General features: G+C 30.6%; 1 protein-coding gene across 1 annotated transcript; it reads left to right on the forward strand.

Moving 5' to 3' along the window:
• Window positions 1-2044: 2044 nt before the first annotated feature.
• On the forward strand, window positions 2045-14703 carry LOC107773589 (uncharacterized). Its single transcript, XM_075248732.1, has 16 exons — window positions 2045-2142; window positions 3741-3792; window positions 3936-4054; window positions 4157-4207; window positions 4735-4851; window positions 5000-5119; window positions 5217-5352; window positions 6137-6307; window positions 6399-6557; window positions 6651-6757; window positions 13024-13105; window positions 13224-13365; window positions 13492-13651; window positions 13863-13979; window positions 14118-14244; window positions 14467-14703. Exons 1-16 carry the CDS (start codon window positions 2045-2047, stop codon window positions 14701-14703), a joined length of 1995 nt encoding a protein of 664 aa, XP_075104833.1.
• Window positions 14704-15012: the final 309 nt, after the last annotated feature.

The raw sequence follows: 15012 nt of genomic DNA on the forward strand, positions 1-15012 counted from the left end.
GCCTTTTCATTGACATTCTTACATATATTATTCCACACTTTTCCATTAGAAGCAAGGATAACATTCTAGGATTTATCTGTCACGCATCATTGTCAGAAAGAATAATCATTTAATTCATTCATTATTGGGTGATTCATTCCTTCTATTTACTTAAATGTCACTTATTGCTAGTTATTCCTCCATTATTGCTCATGCTTTGAGAATATTTAATGCGCAATCTCATTAACTTCCCACCGAATCAACCCTATATTGTCCGTAGTTTCCAAGATCTTCGTTGAGGAGTATTATTATTAACTAAGTTTGACCCATCATTACATAAATATAAGGTTTAATCGAAAGTTATACTTTTTGGTCAAACAGAGACTAGAAAACCTTTAGTTCTTTAGAGTTTTTGTCTACATTTCAAAAATTGAAATGGGTGTATAAACAGACTCAAAATACGCTGTAACTGGTTTTATATATTTCTTTGAAATGTAGATCAATTCAATAATGAAAACTAGTGGGGAAAAAAAGATCGGCATCTTTATTATTTACAATTAGGAATATTTGTGTAACAACCCGACCCCTTGTTTAGAATATGTTATGTTGTATAATATGTTTTGAACATGTTACAATGTTGGTATAATTATTCCTGATGTATATATAATACGCGATGAACCCTCTTGGTCAAAATCACAGGTTGATAGGCTCTGGGAGCAGCCGACTTCCACGATTGCAATGTGACCGGATACCAAGTTTGCCATGCCCCGAACTTGGGTGAGGCGCACTGGCACTCGGTGCGTTAACTTGACTGAGCAAACCACCCTATATCATCTCATATGACTATTAAATAATCTTGGGATATCCGAGGAAAGGAGATAACAAGATACTTTGATAAATATCTAACCGTATAACTGAAATTTTAACATGTATATATAACTAGAAGTGACCACACACGTCTATGAAGCCTCTAAGGTAACTAAAATTGTACAATTATCATACTGTCAGGATAGGGCCCCTTTCTACCCGTAATTTCTATTCGTCAAAGAGAACATTAAATCTGACATATCAGGACTAGTTGTTACCTATGACATTAAAAATACGACTTTAGATCTACTTGCAAGCCAACATTGACGAGAGATAATAAACGTTCAATTCTTGATACTAAAAGTATTTGATTTGGATTGAATGGAATCATTTTGAAATCCATGAATTGGCCATATTTTTTCTTTTTTTTGAAATGCAGGACAAATAAGAAAAGAAATCTAGTAATAAAAAAGAGATTAGCATCTTTATTATTTACTGTTAATTGACTTTCCTTAATTGACTTTCCTCAGGAGATCTTTTCATAGCCCGGTTAGAATCTCTTTCAAGATTTAGCTTTAACAATCTCTTTAATTAGTATTTTGTCCATATATAATCTTCTTTAAATCTTGAAATGATTTATTAATTTAATAACCAATTTCTAACTTATAAAAGCTTAATACACATTATATTATACTACATACACAGAAGACTAGCAGAGAGGTATGCAACTTCTTCTCTGTTTTGTTTATTTTTTCTTTTCTTTCTGTTATTATTATTGTGTTATCATTATTAATCTTTGTTTTTTTTTGTTTTTTATTTTCTCATTTATCTTTTAGTTTCACTTTCCAATGGAAACTAATACAAATTGCTTCTTCCGTGTGTTTGTGTTTCTTTTCTTTCTGATTTTGGCTTTGTTTAGTTTTTTACGTTCATATTTTAGCTTCAATATAATATTAATGGAGTTATCTAGTTGGAGACCTCTTTCCTATCAACCCCTTCATATTTTTAATTATCATCACATTCTTTTAATTTCAGATTCCCAATTTCTTATAAGAAAATTCAAGGCTAGTGATAAGAAGTTTAGGTGGTGTTTAATTCAAAAGTTTTGAAGAAGAGTTAGGACTTGTTAGGATAAGAATTTCTAGTATAATATTTCCTCAATCTCAATTTATATATATGGTGGTGCAACGGGAATCAAACGAATTTTTCTTTAATCGATTATCTAGTATAAATATATTTTTGAGTGAAATTGCAGAAAATGGGGAAGAATAATAAACTAAGCATATGTTTGTTGGAGGTCACTATGGTTGCGTTTACATTCTTCATAGTAGCTGCAGATTCTCGTCCACACAACGGGTGAGTCTCGGTTTCTTTTATATAATTAATTTTCAATTCATAAAGCTATTTTCCAAATTATACAGTAAAGTCATATTTCTTTTATTTATTACACTAGTCTCACCGTACGCGCATTGCGCGTGTATCTGCGTCGATGAGTAAAAGGTTTTAAGAAATCACATAAATTATAAATTAAAAAAATTGTGTTTTGATTTTATATAATAAAAGTTCAAGAAAATAATGTAAATTCCTAAAAATAATAAATATTTATCCTATTTAGCTAACTTAGTTACGAAAGAAAAAGGGCTCCATAGACTCCTCGTAACCTTAAGTAAAATTATTTACTCATTTATTAATGAAGGATGTTATTTAAGTGAAATTTGTATTTAATTTTTTTAATTATTATTAGTTAACTTCAAACATAAATAATTTTTTGCACAAATTTGAACTTTGAAATTTGTCTTTTTAATTCTATAACTCTATAACTACATCTAATATCAGTAAACTCTATCTTCTCATAAACATGAAACATATGATAGATATTTGTGAAATTTGAAATCAAAATGTACAATTTTATTTTGCAAATAATTTTCCATTTTTTTGTAAGTATGGATCCGTCTTGAACATATTATTATAACATATAGAAACACGTGATTCTTAACAACATAAGTAGAAATAATATGAATGATAAATAAAATTGTGAAAAAACATGCCTTTAAAGTAATTAAGTATGAGCAATGAATTTAGAATTTAAATGTTTACCTCCCATAATGCATTTAATTAAATTTACATACTGGTTTTATAAGTTGTTTCTTGTGGCGCAAAGTCATTTTCTCTGCTTATAAATGATTCCCTTGAACATAAATGACTTATGAATTTGTCTTTGTATAATTTTGCAGAGAGCTTGAGTTGGATGCGTGTTTGTTATTTAATTATAAAATATTTATAGATTTTGTAGGATTTAAATCCCTAAATATTAGGGGTTACTACCCAATCCAAATGAGGAAAGATTTAATGACCCTAATTTTAGTTAATGCTAAAATCCTAAATATCAGGAATAGATAAAATTTTAATTGATATTAAAATCCTAAATATTACGAGCATAATTAAATGATAAGTTTGTCCAATATAAAATTTATTTTTAAAGGATAAAAAAGACGAACGACATTCCGCTAAGGGCCTTCGTATTTTTAATATAGTATAGATAGATATATCCGAAAATGGATTTACACTAGAAATGAGTGATGAATGGGCTCACCGATGCTAGGAGTGTCAAGTTTAGCCAATGAAAATATATCCGTCCAACCTATTCACGTGGGTCAATTGATTTTGTGGCTCAGTTTTATCCCTACCTTTTTTTTTACACATGAGAGATGGAGGGAATATATTATTAGAAATTCTTATCCTAATAAGTCCTAACAAAGTAATTACTTATTGCTTAGTCAAATTGAGCTGCTCATCTTAACCTGAGTAAATTTAGATATTGTTGTGACCATATAATATTGATTCAGCCTGTTTTAACTCATTAAAGTTAAACTAAGCCCGTTTTAACTCGCTCAAATTTAACTCAACCCCGTTAACGTACTGACTTGTTACTTCTTTGTTAAAATTAAAAACAGAGAAAGAAATACAACAACGCCAGAAGTCAAATTGGAGATACAAACAGAACAAGTAAATCTACATTTTGTTCTATGTTTACAATTTTACATCTTTAAAAATTAGTTTATATTTGTTTAAGAGGTTGTACTTAATTTTGATTTTATATAAGTTAAATGTAATTCCTTCAATTATAATTCTAATTGTTTTATCTTCAGGTGATATTGAGCAATGGCTTCGCAAATATTACTTTATCAAAACCAGATGGCCACGTCACGTGCATATCATATGGTGGGATGGAAAATTTACTAGCGACCAAAAACGAAAACGATAGAGGGTATTAAGTTTTAACCTATTGTTAAACCTAGTATTATAGTTTAAATTTTCTTTAGTGAAGAAAATTATTAAAATAATAATACTACAATTATGTCAATTTCAGGTATTGGGATGTTATCTGGAATAATACTGGACCTCAGACAACTCGAAAAAAGTAATCAGTCTTTACCTCTCTTGTTGTTACCTATTAACTTGTATCGTATCGTAACTTTTAAATTTTAATACGATCTTTGTTTTGATTGTTACTTAAATTTTATTATATTTTATCTTTAAATCCTTCCTTACGTAATGACAAAAAGTGTCACGGTATGGAATGACCGATTTGGTGTGGTCGCATTATTTTCTTATGTTTTTCCTCTCATCTTGTCCTTCCTTATTATTAAATAATATTATTTTATCTTTTACCCTACCTTTTTATATAATAATTTTATCTTGTACCTTTTTCTTTATAATATTGCAAGTTTATTCTTCATATTGTTGATGCATGACATCATGAAACGGCGACAAATAATACAATCTATGCAAATATTATATACATAAAAACGATACAGTATAATAATACAATAGAATACTACATGATATATTATGAATGATACATAACAACTATCTAAACAAGTTGTAACTACTTGATGAATTTTTTTTTCGAACATTAAATCCATAAACTTTGGTGTTATTTTGCAGGTTTTCAGCAACAAGTTTTGAAGTCATAATAGACAATGAAAATCAGACAGAAATTTCATTTAAAAGAACATGGAATGCTTCTCAATCTGATCAACCTCCCTTAAACATTGACAAAAGGTGAAATACTTCAATGTAAAAGCTCAACTTTTTTCTTTCTTTTTGAAGTTTCTAATTTTGATTGTAAAAATTATATTTACACTGTTAGAATATAGAAGTTTATCGTTGTATTCGACTATTTTCTAATATTTTAGCGCGCAAATTTCAGGTATATAATGCTACGCGACGCGCCAGGATTTTATACATACTCAATCGTTGAACGTTTAGAAGGATGGCCGCTTTCGTATATCCAAAATCTCAGGATTGTCTTCAAGCTTCAAGAAGACATGTATTTTATCTAAAATTTCTCATCATTAATAATTTATTTTAAAATTTGTTACTGGATTTATATATAGTATTGAAACTGAATTTTTATGAATAAAAAGGTTTCACTACATGGCTGTCTCTGATGAGAGACAACGGGTCATGCCAATGGAAGTGGATCGGAAGACTGGCGAGGTGCTTGACTACAAAGAAGCCGTTCTTCTTACTAACTCGACTAATCCAGATTTAAAAGGAGAGGTATACGACCCTATAATTAGCATAAACATTTATTTGAAAAAGATTTAAAAACAATATAAATTTTTTTTTTACGAAAGTCAGCAAGCAAATCAACTTTTATGGTAGATTACTCAAAAGAATTGACTTGAGAGTTTGTGAAAGTATATAGATCATATATTGCATCATCTTCATAGAAATAAGTTTTGTTTAAACCACCAAAAGTTGTGGTTGGATGGTACTTATATTACTAAGTAAATATATTACCGTCTCATTCTTAACCAGAAGTTTTAGATTCGAGTCAAGTGTTGTTAAAGGCGCTCTTAAACCCTGAAGCGAGGCTCAAAACATGTTGAGCACTTCAGTGTTGCATCAAAGCTCCTAGGAATACATTTCTTTGTCATTGAGTGTAATTCTAAAAAAACGACACTAAACAATTGATATTTCACTTTGTCATAATTTTTTTTTCAATTTCTTTGTCATATATTTGTTATTCATGCTTATAGTTATTGATCTTGGATTATATATACATAACTTTTTACGTTTTCTCCAGTAGCGCCTTTTTTCATTAAAGCTCACGCTTTATTTGCGCTTTGCACTTAAAACCCTAATAGACATTAGAGTTTTTTTTTTGCACTTCTCGTCTTTGGGGGTAAGAAGTGTTTTTTACCCCCAAAATAGGATTTTCCGATGTAAATCTGGATAAGTCAAGCTCCAAAGCTGGTACCGAACACACACTGAGTGGGAGAAAAAAAATTGTTTACTATTTGCATGGCTTGATGTTTATATACACGTATAAAATATGCAGGTGGATGACAAGTATTTCTATACAAATGATAACAAAGACGGTAAAGTTTATGGATGGGTGAGTGCAAATCCTCCGGTAGGATTTTGGATGATTATTCCAAGCAATGAATTTCGTACTGGAGGACCATTTAGACAAGACATTACTACACATGTTGGTCCAACTGTACTTTCTGTAAGTGATGAATTATAGAAATTCTATATAATATGTAACACTTCATTTTCTTTTATTTTTAGTCATATATATATTTTAATTATAATCGCAGGTATTTGTTAGTACACATTATGCAGGAGAGGATTTGGCTATAAAATTTCAACAAGGAGAACCATGGAAAAAAGTTATTGGCCCTGTCTTTGTGTATCTTAATTCAGATGGTTCAGCTAAGGGCAATCCCTCCATACTTTGGGATGATGCTAAGAAAAGGGTAATATATTAATCTCTTGCTATTTGCTAATACCAATTTGAGAAGTGAATTCAGTTAACATATTGCTGAAGGAATTCTCCGTCAAATTTACAGATGAATCAAGAAGTCGCAAACTGGCCCTATGAGTTTCCAGTTTCAAAAGACTACATCAAATCTAATCAAAGAGGAACAGTTAGAGGCCAAATACTTGTTAAAGACAGGTCGGTCTTTTTTCCAGTATTCATCCTTTAGTATCTGCAATCAAATTACTTTCAAATATATGATCTACTTTGTTGATTTTGAGGGTAATTCACTATAAGAAAACCTTAAATTACATGGGGATTTTACCTAGGAATTTTTTCTGCAGATAATTCCTGCAAATTTTCATGCGAAAATCTAGTGATTCCTAGTTTCTAGAATATTTACCTGCCAATTTGATTTTCCCAGGTAAATTCGCAAATAAATTTGGCGCCATTTAGCGCCAAAATATTACCTGGAGATTTATTTGGGAAAATAATCCCCAAGTATCATCTTCGTGGGTAATTTCGCAGGTAAATAATGAAAAATATAAAAAATTATTTCCTTTGTGATTTCGTAGGAAGTTCCCCAGGTAATGTTACTTGCGGATTTTGTTAGAGATTATTTCTTGGGGATTTACATGGGAATTATATTACTTAGGAAAATACCTGGGGATTTGTTATTGCGATTTTAGCTGGGGATTATTTCTTGGGGAATTACCTTGGGATGTTATATTACCTAGGTAATTACTTGGGAATTTTGTTGTGATATATTAGTTGGGGATTATTTCTTGGGGATTTACCTAAAGAATTTATTACCTAGGGATTAACTTGGAGATTTTATTGCTGCAATTTTAGCTGGGAATTATTCTTGAGGATTTACATGAATGTTTTATTAGTTAGAAAATTACCTAGAAACTTTGTTGCTGCAATATAGCTTGAATTATTTCTTAAAAATTTACTTGAGAATTTTATTATTGCAAGTTTAGCTGGAAATATTTTCTTGGAATTTACCTAGAAAATCTATTAACTTGAAAATTTATCTAAAAATTTTATAGCCACATATCTAACTTTGAAATTCTTTCAATACACTTTAAAAATATTAATACAAGAAAAAACTATTTTAATTTAAAAGTTATATTTTTTTTAACTGTTGCAAAAACATGATATATCAGTATTGATTATATCCATTTTATATTTTATCAATTTATTTATAGGTAAATAGTTAAAATATTAATCCTATATAAAACTTAATTGTGGGAGATATACTGGATTGAATATTACACCTCATTGAGCATAATATAGTCGGTTATCATTTTGTTTGAACTAATTTAATATCAAAAATAATTATCATAACTCTAGTTATTTTAAGAATTAAAAATTTGATATGGTTGATATAAAGGGATTTAATAAAATCAAATATCTTAAGAAAATATACTAAATTATGAATAAGTGAATAATTTAAGTTCATTCCGAAATAGAGAAATATTAATTTACATTTATAATATATAACTAATTTTTATTAACTTTCTAACTAATTATATCATATACGTTGGATTGGATATTACAAGTTATTGAGCATAATATAATTAGTTATTAAGTTTTGAACAAATTCATAAAAAATAATTATCATAACTCTAGTTATTTTAAGAATTACGATGATATGATTGATATAAAGGATGTAATAAAGCTAATATCATTAAAAACAAAAATACTAAATTGCGTATAAATGAGCAATTTAAGTTTAGTTTCTAAGCAGAAAAAATTAAGATATATATATTAACTTTCTATCTTACATATCTTTTTTTTTTCCGATGTGTAGTTAGAATGATGAAACTAATGTTGTATAAATGTTCGGATTGAACATTACAAGTCATATAGCATAGTATAGTCAATCATTACCTTTTTTGAACAAAATCAATAACAAATAATTTTCATAAATTTAGTTATTTTAAGAATTAAATTTTAATATGGTTGATATAAAAGGATATAACAAAACTAAGATACGACTATATCTAGCATCTTCGTCTAATATTATCAGAAAATATACTAAATTGTGCATAAGTGCACAATTTAAGTTTAGTTTCTAAGTATAAAAAATTTATGTTACATTTATAAAAAATATAACTAACTTTAATTAACTTTTTATATTATGTATGCCAATTTCTAACATGTATTTAAAATGATAAAATTTAATATGTATAAAATGATATTAGTTGTAGATGTTAGTATTGAAACTTAATATCAAGTGATCATATAATTCTATTTTTTAAATGATAAAATTTAATTATAATATGTATAAAATAATATTAGTTGTAGGCGTCACTTGTCAGTAGTGAAACTTAATATCAAGTGATTATATAATTCTACTTTTTAAAAAGATAAAAATTAATTATAATATGTATAAAATGAAATTAGTGGTAGATGTCACCTGTTAGTATTGAAACTTAATATCATGTGATTGTATAATTCTACTTTCTACATTTGATTAACTTCGTATATTATTAAAATAAATTAATCTTGCATATATAGGATTAACGAAACAGTTCTTTCTAATTTTCATGTGTAATAATTCTCAGTAATTAATATATTTTTTATATAAAAGGGAAATTAATGTGGTATTCCAGGAATATAAATAGTAACTAAGAATATTTTTAGATTAAAAGTAATATAATTAATGCATCTTTTTTCAAAACAACAAAAAATATAAGAAGGAAACTTTAAAAATTGTAGCAAGTTGGGAGACTTAGACAGCCTATTCCCACATCGGCCAAGAGAGGTGAGATTCTCCACTTTATAAGCTCAACACATTCGTCCATTGCCACCAGCTTCGCTACTAGAAGCCTCTAGCATATTGATAAAGGAGGATTGTTTGCATATACATTTAGATTAGAAAACTAATTAATAGTTAATAATAATTATAATTGTTAGTAATTACTAAAAATAAAATAATATTGTGGTGCCTGTGTGGGGGTTCGTATATACAAAACATATAATATGTGAGGAGTTGCGTTAAATAAAAATTAATTTGAATAATAAAATACTACGGCAACAATTTATTTATTGTCTAAAAGGTTCTAAAAATTTATTTGGAATTTTCATGGGGTTCTTGTAGATATTTCCCTATGAAAAATCGCGAAAACTCAACTTTCATAAAAATTTTACCAAAAGTTTCATGTGAATTTTTAGAATTTTTTACGAAAAAATCTGCAAGTAATTTACATGCAGATTTAAAATCCCAGGTAATTCACATACGAATTTAAAAAATCCCCATGTACGTTACCTGGGGATTTATAAATTCCGCAGGTAATAATTACCCATGAAGGTTTTTTCATCGAATTTTTTTTGGAAGGAAAATCCGCAGGAAACTAAGTTTCCTGTTAATTTTTTTGTGTAATCCCCAGAAAAATCTCCATATAATACACGATTTCTTGTAGTGATTGATTAACCCTAATCCGCAGTGAGATTATGGAATTGAATGCCTTAGAGAGTGAAATGAAAATTTTCTCTTGTATATCTGTACAGTGTATTCACATACATATATAGATGATGTATCAGCTAACTAACCACCTAAACCAGCTGACTAACTATATAACTGATTCTAGAAGATTCTATACAACTGTGTACATCTTCACTATCATATTGTATTCTCATTACTCCCCTCAAGCTAGGTGGTGCAAATATTTTCAGTACAACTAGCTTGCTTACAAGATATTTATGTTGTGGTTTTCCAAATCCTTTTGTTAGAATGTCAGCCTCCTGATCTTTGGTTCCCACATGTTCTGTTTTTATCAATCCCTCCTGAATCTTTATTTGATAAAGTGACAATCTATTTCTATATATGTTTCGTTCTTTCATGAAATATTGGGTTGGCTACAATTTGAAATACAACCTTGCTATCATTGTATACTTCAATTGATAACTCTACATTTGTCCTCAACTCCTTCAGCAGTGTTGTCAACCATACTACTTCTGATACTGCGCTTGCCATGCTTCTATATTCAACTTAACTTCTTGACACTGTGTTCTGTTTCTTCAACTTCCATGAGAGCAAAGAATCTCCATACTTCACTACAAAACCTGATACTGATTTCCTTGTATTGGGATACCAGTTGGTTCTGCTCTAACTGCTTTATTTGTTAGTGATATCAGTAGATAAAGTCCATCTTTCTCTCTACCAATCCCATTTTCCTCCCCATTGAAGAGGTTCTAGAACATTCCAGACAAAAGTCAGGGTAGAATGTGACTAGACATTTAAGATCCATTGTCACCTTAGACATCGACATAAGGTTGTATTGGAAATCAGGTAAAAACAACACATCTTTGATTTCCCATGTTCCTGTGACTCTGCAATTCCCAATATGTGTGACCTGTACTACTTTCCTATTTGGTAGATTAACCTTCTTAGTGTCTTTAGTGTTGATTGCTTTAACATTATTAAACAGTCTTAGATTAATAACCATGTGATTGGTTGCTCCCGTGTCTATTATCCAGTGTGCCTTTGCTATATCAACAAGAAATGAATAAGCATTACCTGCCATGTTGGCTGTATTTTCCTGATGTGGTTGTCGATTGATATTCAGACTCAACATCTTCATGATATGATCATGCTGCTCTGTAGTCAAGAATGGAGCTTTGGCCATTTCTCCTTTGTTAAATCTCTCAGGTTGACCAATGCCTCATGTATTTCCAGCAGTTACATTTGGGTGATTGTTTTCAGCATAAGCATTATATGCATTGTTCATCTTCTTCTTTCCTTTGAAACGTGCAGGATATCCAATAATTTTGTAGCATCCTTCCTTCGTATGACCTTTCATCTTACAATAGTCACACTGCACATTCTAGTTCCTTTTTGGTCTCGGATAGTTCTGATGCACATCACCTTTACCAGCCAAAAGAGCTGCAGAATCATTTGAATCCCCTGCTGTCATGATGTTGGCCACTGATCTTCTGGTTTCTCTCTTAGCCAGCATTGAATATGTCTTATTAATGCTTGGTGTAGGGCTAGTCATCAGAATTTGGCTTCTAGCTTGTTCGTAGGTTTCATTCAATCCCATCAAAAACTGTAAGACCTTCTGTTTTTGCATGAATTCAATGAAATTCTTAGACTTGGCGCAATCACATGAAGGTGGCACCATGTTGTCAAACTCATCCCAGAGATTACGAAGTTCAGAGAAATACACTGACACACTATCAGTTCCTTGAGTAATTGTAGCTATTGCCTTAAGCAGCTGATACACTCGCGAAGTGTTCACCTTATCATATCGTTCCCAAACAACTCTAGCATTCTTTGCATACACAACTGTTGTTATCAATTCCTTCGATACTGAGCTCATGATCCATCCTAAAACGATGGCATTACACCGGTCCCACTGACGACCTAGTCTGCATAAAAATCCCCCATTTTTAGAGTCACATCGACTAACCCTAGCTTGTTCATCCTAAGCAGCTGGATTTCCATCGCTTGACTCCAGGTGATGTAATTGTCAGAACCAGTCAACTGGATCGATATTATCAAAGCTTCCGTCGTGTCCGAAGGATGAAGAAACAGTGGATGGTTATGGCCCAAATTTGTCTTTGCCGCCATTATTGAATCTCAAATTTGTAACTCACCTATTAGTTGAATCGTTGAAAACAGAGTCTCCCAGAATCAATGTCGTGCACTCGCAATCGCGATTAATTGCTCTGATACCATGCTGATTTTGGGGGTAACTGATGAACCCTAACCGACAAAGGAGATTGTGGAATTGATTGTCTTAGAGAGAGAAATATTGAAAGAGAGAAATGAAATGATTTTCTCTTGTATATCTGTACAGTGTATTCACATACATATATAGATGATGTATCAGCTAACTAACCACCTAAACTAACTGACTAACTACATAACTGATTCTAGAAGATTCTACACAATTATGTACATCTTCACTATCATATTGTATTCTCATTATAATTGGGGCATTCCGCATTCGATTTTGAGCAAAAGAGGATTTGTCTTCCTTAGAGCCCGTTTGGATTGGCTTAAAAAAAGTGTTTTTTTCCGCAAAAATAGCTTTTAAGTCAAAAAAACAATAAGTTGGGGTCGCCCAGCTAGCTTTTGGCTTGTTTTAAGTAGTTTAAAACTTATTTTAAGCATTTTTTAACTTTGCCAAATACTGAAAAAAGCTAAAAAGAGCTCAAAAGCTTATTTGACCAGCTTAAAAACCAATCCAAATACCCTCTATGGACATATCCATAGTGAGAGGAGTCCCAACTAGTTGAGATTAAACTAGTTAACCGTGTAGGAATAAGTGTGAGATTCAAAGAACTCGTAATTTGTCTTTTAAAATGGATATTTAACATCGAAATAAATGAAGTTAAACAAATTGAATATAAAAGATTCATACAACTGGCTCAACTTATTTCAAATTGAAGCATAATTGACAAATTGATTGATTAATATTCCTTCGTTTTTGTTGTGTAAGGTTTATCAGTAAACAAGATGTGCCGGTTTCCAATGCTTATATAGGTTTAGCGCCACCAGGAGATGTTGGATCTTGGCAAAGAGAAAACAAAGTAAGGTTACGTGATTTGTAAATTTGTTTTTTTTAAAAAAAAAAATTAGACAAATTTTTTCAGTTATATAAATTTTCTTAATAGATTTATTAACTTAGTTTGTTTCGTTTCATCGCAGGGATATCAGTTTTGGACTAAAACAGACTCTAATGGGAATTTTATCATAGAAAATGTTATATCCGGTACATATAACTTGTATGCAACAGTCCCAGGATTTATTGGTGATTACAAATACACTTCAGATGTAGAAGTAACTCCAGGTTATACATTTTTACTCACCCAAAATGTATATTTTCCTAATTCTAAATAATTAGTTCGTCAAAATAAGTATATTCTCTCTGACAGCTAATTTTTTTGTTCATTTGTTTATTTGTTACCAAATACAGGTTCTAGTATTAAATTAGGGAGTTTGGTGTATAAACCTCCAAGAAATGGAGACACACTATGGGAAATTGGAGTGCCAGATCGCACAGCTGCTGAATTTTTTATTCCAAATCCACCTCCACAATATAAAGTTCACAAATACAAAAACAACTCTGAATCAATGTACGTCTCACAAATTTGTTTTCCTTGTTAATTTTCAATTCTCAAAGCTCCTTAGAATGGATTATGAGCAATTGTTTAACTCATCTTAGCTCAAATCTTTGGACGGTAATGACCTGTCCAATTATTAATTCATCCTGCTCGCTCAAATTCAGTCCAACCATTCTTTTCGCGCTCCTAATTTTTAATTGATCACTTTCACTTTGGCTTGCAGTTTTCGACAGTATGGTTTGTGGAAACAATACAGTGTTTTATATCCTACAAATGATCTAGTTTACAATGTTGAGACTAGCAATTATTCAAGAGACTGGTTTTATGCTCAAGTTACTAGGTATGCCCTTATATATATATATATATATATATATATATATATATATATATATATATATATATAGCTCTTTTTTTTTTCCTTCCCTAACGATAACTATATCGAATTTTATAACATTGTGCTGCTGGAATTCTTTTGCAGGAATGTAGGAATCAACATATTTAATGCTACCACATGGAGAATTATATTCAATCTTACCAGTGTTGACAAGGCCTCAAATTACACTCTCCAACTTGCTCTTGCTGCAGCTCATGAAGCTGAATTACAAGTATGTAGCTTACCCTTGATTTATTAGTTTCTTTTAATTTCTCGCCCGGTGACCAGTACTCATAATGAGACCTAGGCTAATTCGGATTCGCGTCGCGTAAGGCCCGTTAATGGGATTTTGATATTCTTGAAAGAAATATATTACGTCTCCAACTAGACTAACTAGCCGTAGTTTATTCGAGATAACTTACATGAAAATTATCTTTTTGTTTTTTTTCTCAAGGTTCGTGTCAATGATGAAAAAGCGGAAGAACCTCATTTTACAACAGGATTTATAGGGGGAGATAATGCAATTGCAAGACATGGTATTCACGGATTATATTGGCTTTACAGCATTCGAATACAAGGCAATTTGCTTTCTAAAGGAGCAAACACAATTTTTCTTACACAAACAATAGCTATCACTCCCTATCAAGGAGTCATGTATGATTATCTTCGTTTAGAAGGACCTCATCAGTGATAAAATGGTCATTCAATTCCTTCATTTTCTAGTTTTTGTTTTTTGTTTTTTATGTGTGTTATACAGCTCAAAATGAAAAAAGAGAAAAGTGAAGGCGCATTCTTTTTTAACATGCAGCGATCAATTTACCCGGAAAAAAATAGCAACTTAATAAACATACATGAATTTAGTACTTATAATACTTAAAATGCAAGTACTATCAACACTAGCATCAAAATTGAACTTTGACAAAATTTTGCATAGTTACTTCATCGATTTTACATTTCTTTTTGGCCCTTGAGAATCTATTTTTTTGGTCTATCCCTCCGG

The sequence above is a fragment of the Nicotiana tabacum genome, unplaced genomic scaffold (genome assembly GCF_000715075.1).
Source record: "Nicotiana tabacum cultivar K326 unplaced genomic scaffold, ASM71507v2 Un00046, whole genome shotgun sequence".
NCBI lineage: Eukaryota > Viridiplantae > Streptophyta > Magnoliopsida > Solanales > Solanaceae > Nicotiana > Nicotiana tabacum.